Source organism: Pipistrellus kuhlii, unplaced genomic scaffold, assembly GCF_014108245.1.
Source record: "Pipistrellus kuhlii isolate mPipKuh1 unplaced genomic scaffold, mPipKuh1.p scaffold_m20_p_7, whole genome shotgun sequence".
In the NCBI taxonomy this organism is placed as follows: Eukaryota; Metazoa; Chordata; class Mammalia; order Chiroptera; family Vespertilionidae; genus Pipistrellus; species Pipistrellus kuhlii.
In genome coordinates this window covers 23,903,469-23,919,914 of record NW_023425573.1, presented here as the reverse complement: position 1 = coordinate 23,919,914, position 16,446 = coordinate 23,903,469, and the positions used below count along the sequence as shown (strand labels likewise).

General features: G+C 40.1%; 1 protein-coding gene across 1 annotated transcript in view; it reads left to right on the top strand.

The window, feature by feature from the left end:
* The window catches only part of DNER (delta/notch like EGF repeat containing), a 220,306-nt gene that overhangs the window by 180,952 nt on the left and 22,908 nt on the right, over positions 1-16,446 (top strand). Inside the window, exon 9 of the mRNA XM_036421970.2 lies at positions 5,010-5,132. Coding sequence (XP_036277863.1) covers positions 5,010-5,132 — 123 coding nt within the window. The remainder of the gene's footprint in view (positions 1-5,009; positions 5,133-16,446) is intronic.

Below are 16,446 nucleotides of genomic sequence, written 5' to 3'. Positions count from 1 at the left end.
TTGAGTGTCTTTTCTCTACTGGATACTGTGGGTACAGCTGTGAACACCACAATTATGGCCTCTGCCTTTAAGCTTATTTTCTAGCTGAAGAAGAGAAATAATAAGCAAGTAAAGTACTAAGCTAGAAATATGATTTCAGGCAGTTATAAGTGCCATGATGGAAGTCAATTGAGTGTAGTGATGAGTAACTAGTGGGGAAGCTACTTTGGATGGTATTGTCAGAAAATTATCTGAAGATATTTTATTTGGTTTACTGATACAGGTGTGCTTTTTTGGTGACTTAACTTCCTCTGTTGCTCTTAGGAAGAGATTTTTCCAAATGGTGAACATGTTTTGGTACAATCTTCTCTTGATATACCCAGTGGTTCCAGTTTAGGAAAACTCAGTGTACCTTAAAAACTGTGCTGTATAGGTGAAGCAGTTAGGTTTTTGACCTGCAATGTGATCCACAGGGTTTTCCAATGGGACTATTCACAGTTCAGGATGCCAGAGCATTTTCTATTGTGGAGGGGAATCTTGACAATGCATAATGTTTAATATCTCTGGCCCAAACCAACTAAATTCCAGTAGAACCCTTCAATTACTATAATAACCAGCCCCCTCACCCCCGCCCCAATCTCCAAAGTACCCTCAAAAGATCAGCATAGCCCCTATTGAGAGCCATGGTTTTAAAGGTCTTACTCTTTTCATCTAGTTGTTATTCTCACTCTCTGGAACCTTTGACACCATAAACTAGACCTCCTTGGTTTCCTCTCCTCTCCTGTCTTCCCATGGCATTGCCCTCCTTGGTCTTTCCTCCTCTCCTTGGCTCCATCCCTGCTCAGTTCTCCTGACCTGGCCTCTTGTTCTTTACCTGCCCATCCATGTAGATCTGACCTTCTTCTTCCCTCTCCATGTTTTTCTTTGAGGAAAACTTTACCACTTATAGACAACTAACCTCTCAAAGTGATGCTTCTATGTTATTGGAGTTCATTTGTTTCCAACTGTACCAGGACCTCCGTAAGTGGCCCCAAGTTAAACATGTCCAACTGGTCAACTTTCTCAAACACCTGTTATTTCTTTAGACATGTCTATTTGTGGTAATGGCAGCATCATCCACTCACTCAGCCTAAGCATGGCAGCCATCTGGACCACTCTGTCTCACTCCCACATCCTGCCACTTGCTATGCTTGGTCAATTTTAAGGAAGTGATTGGAGCTGAATATTCAGGAGAAGTCATGCCCAAATCAGAGTGGTGGTGATGAAAGTCAGTGCCCTGGGAAGAGCCACTCTGATTCCATGCTTCTGGTCTTCTATTTTATTTTTAAAACGTTCTTTGGGCTAGGTCAGTGGTCGTGCAAACTGCGGCTCACGAGCCACATGCAGCTCTTTGGCCCCTTGAGCTATGTTGTACAACAACGTGCAACAACAAAGGCCAGCTTAGGAGTACCCTAATTAAGTTAATAACAATGTACCTACCTATATAGTTTAAGTTAAAAAAAATTGGCTATCAAAAGAAATTTCAATTGTACTGTTGATATTTGGCTCTGTTGACTAATGAGTTTGCTGGCCACTGGACTAGGTTAATTTTTCTAGACGCTGGGCCTATTACTCTGAGCTAATTTGTTTTTCCAAATTAATTACCAGCAGGGGTGGCAGCCTCATTTTTGCAGAATCCTTCTCTTTTGGAAGGATGGCCTTTTTCATTCAAACAGTCCAATTTAGGTCTTTTGGCACAAAGTTTAAAGGGTGCCTTGACATTTCCATAAAGGCATTTAAATGTTACTGTCTCTGAAGAAACAGTTTTAGCATATGAAACCGTTATCTTCCCCCCCCCCCCTCCAAGGAATAAAAGCATCACCAGCTTAATGATCTCTGTAAAATAACTTCCTCATTTGCTTAGCTTGTTGCTAGTAGAAAAAGATAGTGATTACTGTTTTACAAAAACAAAAAATGCTTATAGATAATTTCATGAAATTTTCTTTTGATTTTTTGTCTCTGTAAATAGCGCCTCAATTCAGAGGCCAAAATGCATTTAGGGTTAATATGTGCTTCTTCCCAGTTGATTTTTTAAACATCTTCTATGAGAGCAAATACAATGGAAAAGATGCTGCTTGTGGTTGTTTCTCCACATGGAGAAGAAGCCAGAAAACACACATAATAAAATCATGTATCGTGACACACATAATAAAATCCTATAACATGAACTCTACTCTGTTGACGTATTTTAAGTTTACAGTCTAGTGTTATTAACTGTATGCACGTTGTTGTACAACATAGCTCTAGGACATTTTCATTTTGCATAAATTAAGCTCTATACCCATTAAGTATCCACTCTCAATTTCCATTTCCCCAGTTCATGGCAATCACCATATTCCTCTGCTTTTATGAGTTCAGTTACTTTAGAATCACAAAGTACTTGCCCTTATGTGACTGGCTTATTTCACTTAACATTTGGCCTCAAGGTTCATCCATGATATAGCATAGCAGGATTTCCTTCTTTTCAAAGACTGATATTCCATTGTACGAATATACCCTTTTTCTTTATTTACATGCCTGTTGATTGATATTTAGGTTATTTCTGCCTTTTGGCTATTGTGTATGATGCTGCAGTGAACATGGGAATGCAAATATATCTTTGAGATTGTGTTTTCAAGTCTTTTGGATGAGTACCCAGAAGTGGGATTGTAGATTATATGGCAGTTCTATTTTTAATATTTTGATGACTCTCCATAATGATTTCCATAGCAGCTGCACTATTTTACATTCTCACCAACAGTGCACAGGGTTCTAGTTTCTCCACATCCTTGCCAACACGTTTACACACACAAACACACACACACACACACACACACACACACACACACGCATGCACACACATTTATAATGACCCTTCTAGTTATGGCAATCAAAAACATATCAAGCTGCCAAAATCTTCTGGAGGACAAAATTACTGTTAATTGCGTAACTCTGATCTAGATGAAGAAAACAGTCTGATGAAGAATAATGGGCCAGCCAGTTTGGCTCAATGGATAGAGCGTCTGAAGGGTTCTAGGTTCAATTCTGGTCAAGGATATGTACCTCATATTGAGGTTGCAGGCTCAGTTCCCAGGCATGTTTGGGGTACGTGCTGGAGGCAACCAATCAATGTGTCTGTCTACCTCACATCAGAGTTTCTCGCTCTCTGTTTCTTCCTCCTTCCTTCCACTCTCTCTAAAAGGCAATGGAAAAATATCCTTGGGTGAGGGTTAACAACAAAAACAAAATCCAAACTTTGAAAAAAAAAAAAAAAAAGAGGAATGCAAAATATTTCCCTAAAACTACAAAAAGGGTGAGATAGAAGAATTTAGAACCATGGTCTATTTGTCCTAAGTAGGTCAAGGTCTCCTCAAAGGAGTCTTTATCACCAGCTAAGTTTGGAAAGCAGTTCAAAAAGCAACTGAAATGGCCAGTGCTTGGAAAATGCTCGGTTAAGAATACCAATATGAGCTTAACCTACTGTGATGGGCACAAGAAGCAAAACAGTTCAACACTTCAGCAGAACCTGAGGGGACTTTCTGAGTTTGAGGTCTGGCTAGGAGTTGGAAAGCTGGAAACAAGCTAGAGGTTCTAGTTCCCACTTGAGCAAGGGTTTATTTTTTCTGCTTATCTGGATTCAGAACCGACACAGACAGGGTGATTTTTGAGAGCACTCACATGTTTCTCATTGTTTGGACAGGGCCAGACAAAAACGATCCAGTTTCATTGCAAATTGGCAGTAACACATGTTTTTGAAAGTTAAAAACAGCATAACACTCATGAGTGAATCTCAAGGAATGTTATCTTCTTGTCCTTTGGAATAAACACCTGTTTTGAGATGAGGAGGGTAGAAACCATCTTTGGTTAAGGAATTATTCGTTCTCTCTTTTTATTGCGAAGATTATATTTAGAATAATTAAAAATTTGAGCACAATTAAAAATATAATGTGAATAATCATAACTAAAGAAACAACAACAAAAAAGGTAGCCCATGTTTCCTCAGGAATTTCAGTTATGTCTGCTTAGCTGAGTTTGTTTCCTGACTTGAAACACAAAGCAAATACATTGATCCTTTTCTCCTTTAATAGAATTCTTTTTAGTTAGATATATTTTTTGACTTGATTGGAGGGAAAATGTGGTCTACATCCTTGAAAGGAGATGGAAGTTCTGCTGCTATCAGTGACCTGTGGCCACAACACATATATTCAACAGCCATCAGTGCCCCTGAACACGATGTAATAAGGAGACCATCTGGCAGATAATGGATAACTTTTTTTTTTTTTTTTTTTTTTTTTAAGAATATAGAGTTGCAATCAAGAGATCAGGGTTCATTTTTAAAATTTTATTTCAGAGAGTAAAGGAGAGGGAGAGAGAGAAATATCAGTGATAAGAGAGAATCATCAATCAACTGCCTTCTGCATGCCCCCTACTGGGGATCGAGTTCACAGTCCGGGACATATGCTCCAACTGGGAATCCAACCATGACCTCCTGGTTCATGGGTCAATGCTCAACCACTGAGCCACGCCAGCTGGGCTGAAAATAATATTCTCACTTATCAACGAATGTTCTACTCTTGAGAGAAATGAGCACTGAGTCAAAAATATGTTTCTATGAAAAGACTTTACTGGGGAATTTTGTTCTCTGGTTTGAATTCATTCATTCATCAAACAAAGCAATTCCTCATGATCAAACATGCAACAATCAGAGCACAGCAGGATACACTTTCAAAAGGAAAACACACTTCTCACTGCTTGTGAGTTCTGACGTATGTATCTGGAGCGTCAGAGATAACTGTTAAATCTGGGGATCGTGAAGGAGGGTGCTAGGAACAGACTCTTCATAGCCTTTCCAGAAATCTTCATTTCAATTATACCCCAAGAGACCCGCTCCTACATCCCATCTGTCTGTGCCCCACTTTCCTGTGAACCCCAAGGTGCCTCAAGGGCAGGCTGGTCCAGAGTGGGTGGAAATGGGACACATTTGACAGCAGTCCTTTCTCTCTGCCCCTCAGGTTACCATGGCCTCTACTGTGAGGAAGAGTACAATGAGTGCCTCTCTGCCCCGTGCCTGAACGCGGCCACCTGCAGGGACCTCGGAAATGGCTATGAATGCGTGTGCCTGGCCGAATACAAAGGTGAGTGACCGTTGGGCCTTGTTGCGCCAGATTAGCCACACGTGTCCTCACAGATTTCTCAACTTAAATGGGTAAACCTTTCATGGGAGCAGAAATTGTTTTGAATAAAAATCAAGTAGTTGTGGTGGTGGGATGATTTATGGGGCCAAGGAGACCAATTGGCAAATCTCAGGTTTTCTGTTAATAAACTGAAAAATCTCTCTCCTGTTCTTTGCTTCTACATCCTCACCTCTTTGTGGAATATGCAAAAAGTCAAGGACAAGGATTGCTAGTAAGTGGGCCATCAGGCATAGATCTGAGGACACGGCTGTGGAAACGGTGGGAGAGGGGAGCAGCTAGCTCCGTGCTTGCTGGGCAAAGTTAGGATGTTGTGCTTTTGGGTGGAGGATACAGGTGGAATCTCACGTATTGGCATATAAGTGAATTCTTATTAAATGATTCAGTTGGGAGGGAAATGTTAGTTCATTTGAGTGAATGCCTGTCAAAGTCACTCGGGAAAAACATTTGACACTGACCAAGTGTTTTTTAATGTGTAGACTCTGTTTTAAGCCTTTCTGTGCCTTCACTCATAAATCTTCTCTCTCACCCTGTGAGGTGGTAGATAATGATATCCCTCATGAACCTGGCCAGCATGGTCCCTGATACCCTTGCATCTGTCTCCCCCATGGGCTCGGACCACAGTTGGTGGATGATGAGGTTTCATTGGAGCCCAGATACCCTCAGACGACACTGGTCCAGGAAAGTCTGTTTATCAGCTGCTGCCCACATTTCTCTAAGCCATAACTTCAGGGGTGGGTTTAGATTTTTAAAATGCTTTTGTGGGCCGTACTTATAACCATTTCATATAACCTCTTGCTCCCTCCACTGCTTACTTGATTGATACCATCCATCTGCCTGGCGACCTTCCATGGCAGCCCCTGTTGCTTCTCTGTGGATGGGCCACAGGGATGAACTTGATCCAACTCCTGGATAGAAGGGCTGAAGCTGGGCCAAGTCTGTGCACTGTGTTTGGCAGATTTGATGCTTCTTGGCCTGTGGTGCCCATTTAGAGCTAGACTCCACGGGCTTCCACAAGGGCTGATGTGTTGGATTCATCCAAATGGCTTCTGAGTTCTAGGTTTGTCAGAGCATTAGAAAATATGAGTGCTGGGAAGAAGAATAAATGAGCAATGAATCCAGAGACCTAAGTGACTCATCCAGGTCTTGCCACTGGCTTCCTGGTGAACATGGATAAATCTCTTAAATGGACTGGCCTTTATCTTGCCTGGGTAAAGTTAAGGACAGGGATGTTTATGGATATCTTGAGATTCTTTAATGACAAAATTGGTAGTGGTGGATGTACTTCAAAAATTTTAAATTCCATAACTCTTTAGTTTATGATAGAGTATATGATAAAATTTTATGAAACAAATTTCATCATTATAAATGACCAAGTCATTACGAGGGTATATCCTGAACATGCCCCAAACATTCCCTTTTTTGAGGTATTGCTCGTGTCCTTGTGACTAAGAAGCAAAAAATACAATTGCACAGTGACTGACTAGTGTCTCTACAAATTTATGGACTGTGACTTGCTCACCTCCCCCTTTCATTTTTCTCAGTGGGTATTCCCAACTTTTCCCTCTTATCCCAAGCTCCATAGTAAATCACCTACTTCCATCTTAATGGCATAAAAGAAAGCTCATCATTTGTAAACATTTTCAAATTTATCTAATTTTCCACATTCCATGGTAGTGGTTCTCAAACTTAAGTTTATATCAGAGTCTTCTGGCAGGCTTGTTAAAACAGATTGCTGTGCCTCACCCATAGAGTTTCTGATTTAGTATACTTAGGATGGGGCCCAGGAATTTGAGTTTCTGGTAAGTTCTCAGGTGATGTTGCTGTGCTGGCCCATGCATCTACAAACTTCCCTGAAATCACAACCACTTAAACCTTATTTTATTCCTCATTAGGTGATCATGGCTCCTCATCATGCTCAAGGTTAAGCCTTCCTTGTATGTTCTAAATTCCTTCCTGTCTACCTTTCTGTGACCTCTTCCCTCATTTACTGACTGACTCTTCTGGGGATGCTTCAAGGAGGTAGATGGCCCTGAAGGGGATATCAAACACATCTGACGGTTTGGGTTCTTAAGAAAAGGATGCAGATGCTGGGTGCCTTTGCATACAGCAGGTTTAGGGGACAGGGTTCTGAGGAGAATGGAGGATTCAATGACTAGCTGAGCCCAAAGGACTCCTCAGCCTGTGGAGAGGCCATACATGCCATGGATGTGCTACACGTTACTCCATGAGGCAGAGGGCTCTGACTGAGTAGATACTGGCTGTCCTTAAGGAGAATTGCATAGTGGAGCTGAACTGGTCCTTTTTTTTGTATGTGTGTGTGTGGCTAGGAGAGAATGGTCTCCTGTTCATTCCTGGAGAACCCCAAGAGGGAAGCCTCTACCCCAAGTCTTAGGACCATGTTGGTTGGCCCATCTAGGACTGGAGGAGAATCCCCGGTATTATCTGTCTCTGCCTGGCATTGCTAACTTCCAGTCTGGCCAGTACGGGGAAGCCTGGGCCAGCAACCCAAAGAGAGGAAAAATCTAGGAAATATAAACAAAATTGCAATAATAACAACACTAAACACTCAAGAGAAAAAGTGAAAAGACTGGTATATGCTACTCAACATTAAATTTAGATCTGGGAAAGTAAAAGGAGGAACTAATTCATGTTCGAAGTAAAAGCAAGAGGAAATAGAAACCATGAGTTGAAGGATATGAAATGTGGAGAAAAGATTCAAGAACTCTGCTTCCATTTGAGGGCTGGGCACTCCAGAAGAAGGAGGAAGGAAACATGGATATGAAACCAGAATGGACCCATTACTAAAAGGAGAAGTCGATGAGCAGAAGACCATTGACATTTTCAAATAGAATGGGCTTCCCCAGTGCCAGAGGATTAATGAAGGGGAAGACACATAATTTGAGATTTCCTGGTGGAATTTCCAAATCCAAGGAAGGATAAAGAGAATTGTTTTTATAAGGGAATACAGATTACATACAGAAGAAAGAATCAAACCAGCTTTGGACTCATCTTCTCTGTAATGAAATTTAATAATAGTGAAGAAGTGTTTTAGACTTTTCAATAAAAAGGACTGGTAGTTAAAGGATCACTGATGTTTGAGAGCAAAAGAAAGACATTTTGTACACTTCAAGATACAGAAAATATAACACCTTCTCTCAGAAAATTCTTTAAAAAATATTCTCAGTAACTAAATCAGAGCAAAGATAGCCAGATACAGGAAGGTAGAGAACAAGAGGAATAGGGTTGAAAAGACTGCTTTAAATGCAGAGAAAAACTTAGATATGATATTGATGTGATTGTGAATGATAATTCAATGGTGAGGAAAAGTCTTCTGAAAAATAGGTTTACTTTTATATTGATTAGTATTGTTGCATAAAGAATTAGTATGAAGTCATTGTTTGAAACAACACCATTTTATTACTTAGCAATTTTATTCATCTAAGTCTAGCTTAATGGACTCCCTGCTCAGGGTCTTACAAGTTGACTGGGCTGAGTTGTCATCTGAGGCTTGAATAAAGAAGGGTCAACTTTCATGTCCCTTTGCATTGTTGGACGAATTCATATCCTTGTGGCTGTAGAATTGATGACTGCTTGCTTCTTGAAGGTCAGCAGTTATGAGAGAGACTCTGCTGCTTCACGTATTTAACTTTAGGAGAGGCCTGCACCTCTTAATGTCTCACCTGATTAGGCCAGGCCCACCTATGTTTGACTCAAAGTCAACTGATTAGGACCTTAACTGCATCTTCAACATTTCTTTCTTAACTTTTGGAATATGCTATTGGCTAGAAGCTCATGCTCAAGGGGAGGGAAGTATACAAAAGCATGACTCATTAGGGATCACTCTAAAATATGTTTTTCATACCTCTTATTGAGGAAAAATTAAAATGACCACACTAAATTTTCATATAATTTAAACCAAATCTATGTGTTAAAGGGAATGGGGGTAGGAAATATTAAAAGACATAAAAGTGTTACATATGTCATCCCAGTGGGCAGGTAAATTGATTATTTAATTTTGGTGCACTTATAGAGACATTTTAGGTTCAGGTTTAAATAAGACTGCTGGAAAGAGGAAGGTGAACCCTAGAAAACTAGCAATAAATAGAACGTCTAAATGAAGCATGATAGGGAAGTGGTGGTGGTGGTGTACAAGGGATTAAAAGAGAAGCAGAAAGGGCTAAACCAGGCTCTGCAATTCAGAGAAGAATGAGGGAGGAGAGGAGAGAGGTCACAAGATTTTTGTGCTTTTCTCTCCTTGAAGAATGTACATTCTCTCCTTTTTTTGGAAGCATTTCACCTGATATACTTTCATATAAGATGTATGTATAAAATTAGGAAATTTTATACATACATCTTATCAGATGGGTGGGCTTCAGTTACTAACTAGTTAGAACTTGCATAGGTGGTGTGTTGGCAGGGAGGGTCACGACTTTAACTTCTTGTTTTCCATATGCATTTTTAAGTGATGAGCTTTACTGTTAAAAATTAAACAAATGAAGATGATAACTGCCTAAAAAGAATGGGCATAATAGGAAGTGAGGCAACTACAGCTAAGAACACTTTGCAAAAGGGAATCAGTGAGTGGAACTTTTGCCAGATGTTAAAACCCATTTAAATGCTCCAATTATTATTATATTCCTATGTTACAGGTGCAAGATTGGACAGCTGACCCAAATTGAGGAACGGTCCAGAAACCCTTGTCGATAATAATAGACATATAAAAATGTGCGATTCTTGAAGAGGGCTTGTTATGAATGAGACATTTTTAAAAAATGGTGCTAGAAAAATTGGGCTGCTAAACAGAAAAAATAAATGTTCTCACACTTCTAAATAAATTCCATATGGATTTAAAAATCACAACTTGACTCTAAATATAGTAATCCCCCGTTTGTCTCTCTTTCAACCAAATTTCCTTAGAGTTGGTATAGACAGCACCTCTATTTTCTTAAGTTTTATCTTTTCTTAACCCTCCTCAGTTGGAGCTTGGCCGTACCATTCTGCTAAAATGGGTTTAGTTAGCGGTGACTTAAGTGGAGCCTTTTCAGTGAATCCACAAAGCCTTTTCTGCCTCTTACCCTGACTGTGTTCCTGCTCCTTTGCTCTATTGGTCGCTTGAGTCCCTGCTTCAGCTTCCACAGCTTCATTCCTGCCCCCTGGATTCTGCACTCCCAGCCCCCACTGAGTCCTCCTCCTTGGGACACCACAAATTCAGTTGGTCCCCAGGGTTTTCTTCTGGATCTTTTTCTTTTTGCTCTCATTCAATCCTTTGACAGTATCTACTTTCTATAATGTTGATTCCCAAACAGATTCACTGCTTGGACTCTCCCATCATTTTCTCTGTATCTGTTATGACAACCACAGCCAGCTTTGTAGTCGATTCTTTCTGATTTCAGACTTTCTTCTCCTTTACATTAAATAAGAATTTAGTGAAAGGCAGTGACTATATTGTATTGTTTGTTTGTTTAGTTTGCTGCTTGTTGTTTTTTAATTCTCGGCAGCTTTCGATATGGTGGCTTGCACAAAGCAAATGCTAAGTAGCTATCTTGACTTGAATTGAAATTGCTGCTTGACATACTAATTAGGGGAAACCATCTCAAACATTTTCCCAGTAAATTTCCATTGTGGATCATGAAATTTTTAGAAACAAACTGCACAGAGGGACTCAGAGTAACCTCCTTTCGGAGACACCAGAATGCTGACGCTTCTTGCAAAACCATTTCACAGCTAGTTCATAAGGGACTCCTAACTTCATATTGTCAAAAAGTGAAGTGACCACTCCACTTTATTTTTATTTCTAGCAGGATAAACTAAATGATCGACAATATACTTATTTAACATTTTTGGTGACAAAAGTTAGAAAGAAAAAAACTTTTTAAATTGTGAAAATAACATAACAACAAGAAAAAAAATTAGAAAAAGAGAAATTTCAAAATATCCCATTACTTTACAACAGAATACAAGAAAAATAGTCATTGGTATTGATTCATCCTTTTCTAATATCCATATTTTTATAGTTATAATTGAGTATGCAATTTTCTGTTCATACTTAGCATTATACTGTTTGATTTATATATTAAAAGAAAGTTTTACTAATTCTATTTTAAATTGTTATACAATTTTCTCATTATGGTATATTTATCTATTCCCTTGTTGCATACAATCTGAGGCTATTATAAATAATTCTTGGATGACTATAAATATTTTTATTCCTATAATTTTCATACTCTCTGATGTTTTGGAGAGGTGGGGAGGGTCTCAGAAGCAAGGTCACTAAGTTCTGGGTTTGATCAAATGATAACTGATTATTTTTTTCCTTACTTACTAGAGGTTCAGTGCATGAAATTTGTGCACTGATAAGAGTCCCTAGGCCTGACTGGCATCAGGGCCAATTTGTGAGGCAACCAATGGGGCGATCAAGGGGCTCCCACTGGCACCTGCATTGGCTGACCTGGCACCATCCACTAGCCAGCCCCACCTCCTGCCATGGCTGCTGGTCATCTCCCTCTGTGGGGTGATGGTGGGGGTGGCACTGGCCTACTCACTGGCTGGCCCTACCCTCCCCCCCAAATCACCCCACTGCCATCACCAGTTGCCTCCATCTGTGGGGCAATGGGCAGGGCAATTGGGGGGGGGGCACTGGAACCTGCCTTGTCTGGCCAGGAGCCTGTGGGCTGGGAGAAACCTCCATGTTAAGTGTCTGCCCCCTGGTGGTTAGTACCTGTCATAGTGACCAGTCTTTTCACCAATAGTTTAACTGTTCAGTTGATTTGCATAGGATTATTGTATAGGATTATTAAATTGATTAGGGTGACATTGATCAATAAAATTATACAGGTTTCAGGTATACAGTTCTACATACATCATCTGTATATTATATTGTGTGTTTACCACCCCAAGTCAAGACTCTTTCCATCACTATTTATCCCCTTTTACCCTCTCCAACCTCTTCAACTCCCCTCCCCTCTGGTGATTACTATATTGTTATGTATTTTTAAAGTCTACCGAATTTATATTATAGAATGTGAGAATTTTTGAGGTTGACCAAAATTATTTCTTCTGTGTAACCAGGAACCAGAATTCTGGATTTTTTTGTCTACCTACCTCCTCTCGTGTAGTGAGATAGATGCAGAAATCTGTCAAGATTTTTTTTCCTGTTTCAGGCTATTATTTAATGATCAGAAGAGCAGACTGAGGCTGAAACACACATAGAATAATGAGGTTAAAGTTGAGAACTCAATTGTAATTTCTGAAATAATTTGGAAAAAGTTGAGTTCTGTGAGGGTAGAAATAATAGAAAAGTTTTCATGGAGGAAATAAGTTTGAACATAAAATAATGGTTTAAAGAGAATAATAAGTTCTAAGAACACTTCAATCTAATTTTCTTTACCTGGAATACTTTTGTTCCTGGAGATCAAAATAACAATTTTTTAAAAAAAAATCTTAATCATGACTAATCATGATGACAACAAAGATTTATAATTGGTATACGACTCTTTGAATTTTTGTTCATTTTAATTCTAAAATTAACTTCCATGAAGAACCTTGTTGGAGTAGAGATCTTTTCAGAAACATTGCCTCTCTATTCCTTAATATGAAAAGTATGAATTTTTATTAGTTTTGACTGAATTACAGTTTATTTTTGCTTGAGACTAAACATAAGTTTCGTAATAGTGCGTGCTGCATCCCTTGCCAATGGCTGATGCGTGTATCATTCCACAGTCTCGGTTTGAAGTGTGGACCTGGTTTTCCCTGACAAAATAGGGTGTTTTTGAGGCAGATTTGGAATCGCTTCTCACTCCTCTGGCAATCCTACCTGTGTATTAGCCAAAGTACACAGACAGTTGCCCCTCCTGAAAAGACAGGGTTCTGGTGGTATACCCTTATTTCTTCCATGCATTAAGATATGCTTTAAAGGACTTCAGAGATTTAATTTTTTTTTGGGGGGGGGGTTGGGGGGAGAGAGGAAAGCAGGATCGGACAGAATAACAGATAAGCCATGGTTTAACACACTAAACTCTGTAATGGCGTGAACTTAGCACGCTCTCAATGCACGATGGTGGGAGAATGGGCCTCTGTCTTGGGAGAGTCAGGCTCAGCTTTCTGGACAAAGGGGGTTTGAGCTGGCCTTGGACAGCGAGGATGTGCCAGGTGATGACCAGCTTGGGAAAAAAACTTTTTCCAAATTATTTCAGAAATTACAATTGACTTCTCAACTTTAACCTCATTATTCCATGTGTGTTTCAGCCTCAGTCTGCTCTTCTGATTAAATAATAGCCTAAGTCCTTCTTGTCAGAGGACTTAGGATGCCCAACACTCCATGTTGTACATGCACCTGGACCCCTAGGGAATGATGAGCTCAGGAAAGCGAGATCTGGGGCCCCCGGAGAAGGGCAGGAGTGGAGGCCATCTGAGCACAGCAATATTCATGACTTTTTATCTCTCTTCTTAAGATTTCCAGCTCATAGCTCTAATCGCCACGCTAAGCAATATGACAAATATTTTTATATAGGGATTAGCAAGGCTCAGAGTATAGAAATGTGAGTAACCAGAGTGCTCACTGGGGACTTGAAGACCATCTTGGTTCGGAGTCATCATGTTTCTGTCAAGATTGGCTTTTGTTCCATCTTGCTGCCAGAAAACTCTCACTGGGTCACAAGTGATCCAATATCTTATCTCTTGAAAAAGAGACATAACAAGGGATAGAATTATTGCCAAAAACACACAAAAGATTGAAGGTGCTTATTATTTTGTGTGTTTTAATCAAATCTGCAATATTGAAGTCTTTTAAGGCTAAGATGTTTAAATATTTTGCCTAGATTTTGCTCTTCAGCCTTATTTGGAAAATGTGGTAATTTGTATGTTAATGTGTTATTTATGTTAATATCATGCAGGTGAGATTAGCTGACTACCACTAGAAACCCAGGAAAGATTATCCTTGATTGCTCATGGAAATGTTTCTAGGCTTCAGACCCATTTCCCATTATAATTGAAAGTCTTATTTGTCAGCTGGTTCCCCATTGGCCAGCCTTCAGGGGAACATGTAAATATGTGAATCCTTGTTTTTTGATAAACACTTGGAAACAGAAAGGGCCCTTTTGGATTTCGATCTTTCAGTTGAGCTTGCATTACTTGGGAATCAGTGAGGAATAGAAATAGAGAGTTTTATGTATGCATGTATATTAGCATATCCAATGGACACAGGGGTGATGGGGGCTTGCCAGGGTGGGAATGGCTGTGGTGGTGGGGGGGCGTCAAATGGGGAAGAAGAAGACATATATAAAATCTTAGGCAAGAAAAAAAAAGAAAAAGAAATAGAGAGTTTTAGGCAGGCAAAGTAATGTCTCTCTCTCTCTCTCTTTCTCTTCTCTAACCCCTCTCTCTCAAAGAATCACTAACTTTATGCTAATAAGTAATTTTATCATTAAATTACTCTGAGCTTGTATATTAACATGCATCTCCTGGGTTTGTTAAGGATGCTGGAAGTCTCAGGCTCACACAAGTCACTGGAGCTGGGCAGGGAACTAGGACAGGGCTCAGAGAGGCCATATCCCACTGAGCACAGGGCCTTGGGGTTGGGGGTGGTGGTTGCAGGGAGCAAAATAAAGCAAAGATCTGAAAGGCACTTTAGGAAAACATCTGGCAAACTTTTTAAAAATATATATTTTATTGATTTTTTACAGAGAGGATGGGAGAGGGATAGAAAGTTAGAAACATTGATGAGAGAGAGCATTCAATCAGCTGCCTCTTGCACATTTCCTACTGGGGATGTGCCTGCAACCCAGATACATGCCCTTGACCGGAGTCAAACCTGGGACCTTTTAGTCCTCAGGCCGACTCTCTATCCACTGAGCCAAACGGGTTAGGGCACAGCTGGCAAACTATTGTTCATGGGTTGGATATGAGGGGCAACGGATAAAAAGAAATGAAAAGCCGTCCATTCTAAAATGCTTTACCAGGCTCAAGCAAGTCATTTATGTGAATACAGAGAGGCAGTTCTCATTCTATTTTCTCTTATGTGTTTTTCCTCTTTCTTGAGCCCTAACTTCTTAAGGCATTGAAAAAGAGATGAGAGAAGAATCCCAAGAAGAGTAATTTCAGTGACTAAATGATGAGTCATGGGGTGTGGCAGCCTTTTTGTAATCTGAGCTAAGTAATGAGTGGATAGCAAATTATGTAAATACGATTCAGTCTCTGTTTGCGTTATGCTTGTTCTTCGTGATGCTGCCAGGAAGGATGAGCATATCATTGTATAGATTCTTATACAGAGTAGAATGTAATTTATCTTCCTCTCCAGAGAGCGAGGAATGGGAGAGAGGGAGCTAGGCCTGCATCTTGGCTCTCCACTAAAACAACAGCATAAATCCTGCCTTAGGAAAAGCCACATTTTTAGTTTTTTATCAAATTATAAAACAACTCGAGGCCTGATGCATGAAATTCATGCAAGGGGCTTGGCCCTGGCAGCCCAGCTGCCTCATGTCCCCAAAGCCCCACCCACTGGTCGTTCTGCTGTCTGGTCTAATTAGCATATTAGCTCTTTATTATATAGGACAGGTACTCATTATAAAGTTATTCCAACACTATAGAAACACATAACATGAAAATCAAAGGAATTCATTTTCTTCTCAGTCCAACTTCGGGTATTTGTATGCATACACACACATAGACCTTTTTAAATATCAATGGGAAGCCACTGTTTTCACTATGATTTTTAAAATGCTTCTCTTTGGTTAAATGGGCGCTGAGTTACATAGAATTTTGTGTGTTTGCATGCCAGTGTGCGTTCACTCTAAGAGAACTATTTTGCAAGCACAGACTCAGATGCAGACTGCCTGTGGTTTCAGGGTCCAGCTTCCTCCCCTGCAGCCTCAGGACCTGCATTCTTTCCTCAGTTTTCTCACCTACAATGGCTGAATGAAGGCATTCATCTCATAGTGTTGTTGTTAGGATCAAATCTGGTGGAAAGCACAGTGCAAGGTCTGAAATGTAGTATGTGCAGACATGTTAACTTTAGGGCATGGGGAACTAATGAGGTCTTTGCCGTCTGAGTACCAGGGGGCTCACTCTCTTGCCATTTCCCAAATCACTTACTGAGGCTCACTTACATAACTGGATCCAACTCTTTCCCATCAGGAGGCTGCCTGGCTATTTTCTGTTTCTTTTGGAGATGCAGAAAGTATTGGCCCCTGATAAATTTGAACTTTTAGGCCCTTAATTTTCTGGTCCCCAGGCTTGAGGATATGTGCTCAGAGAAAGT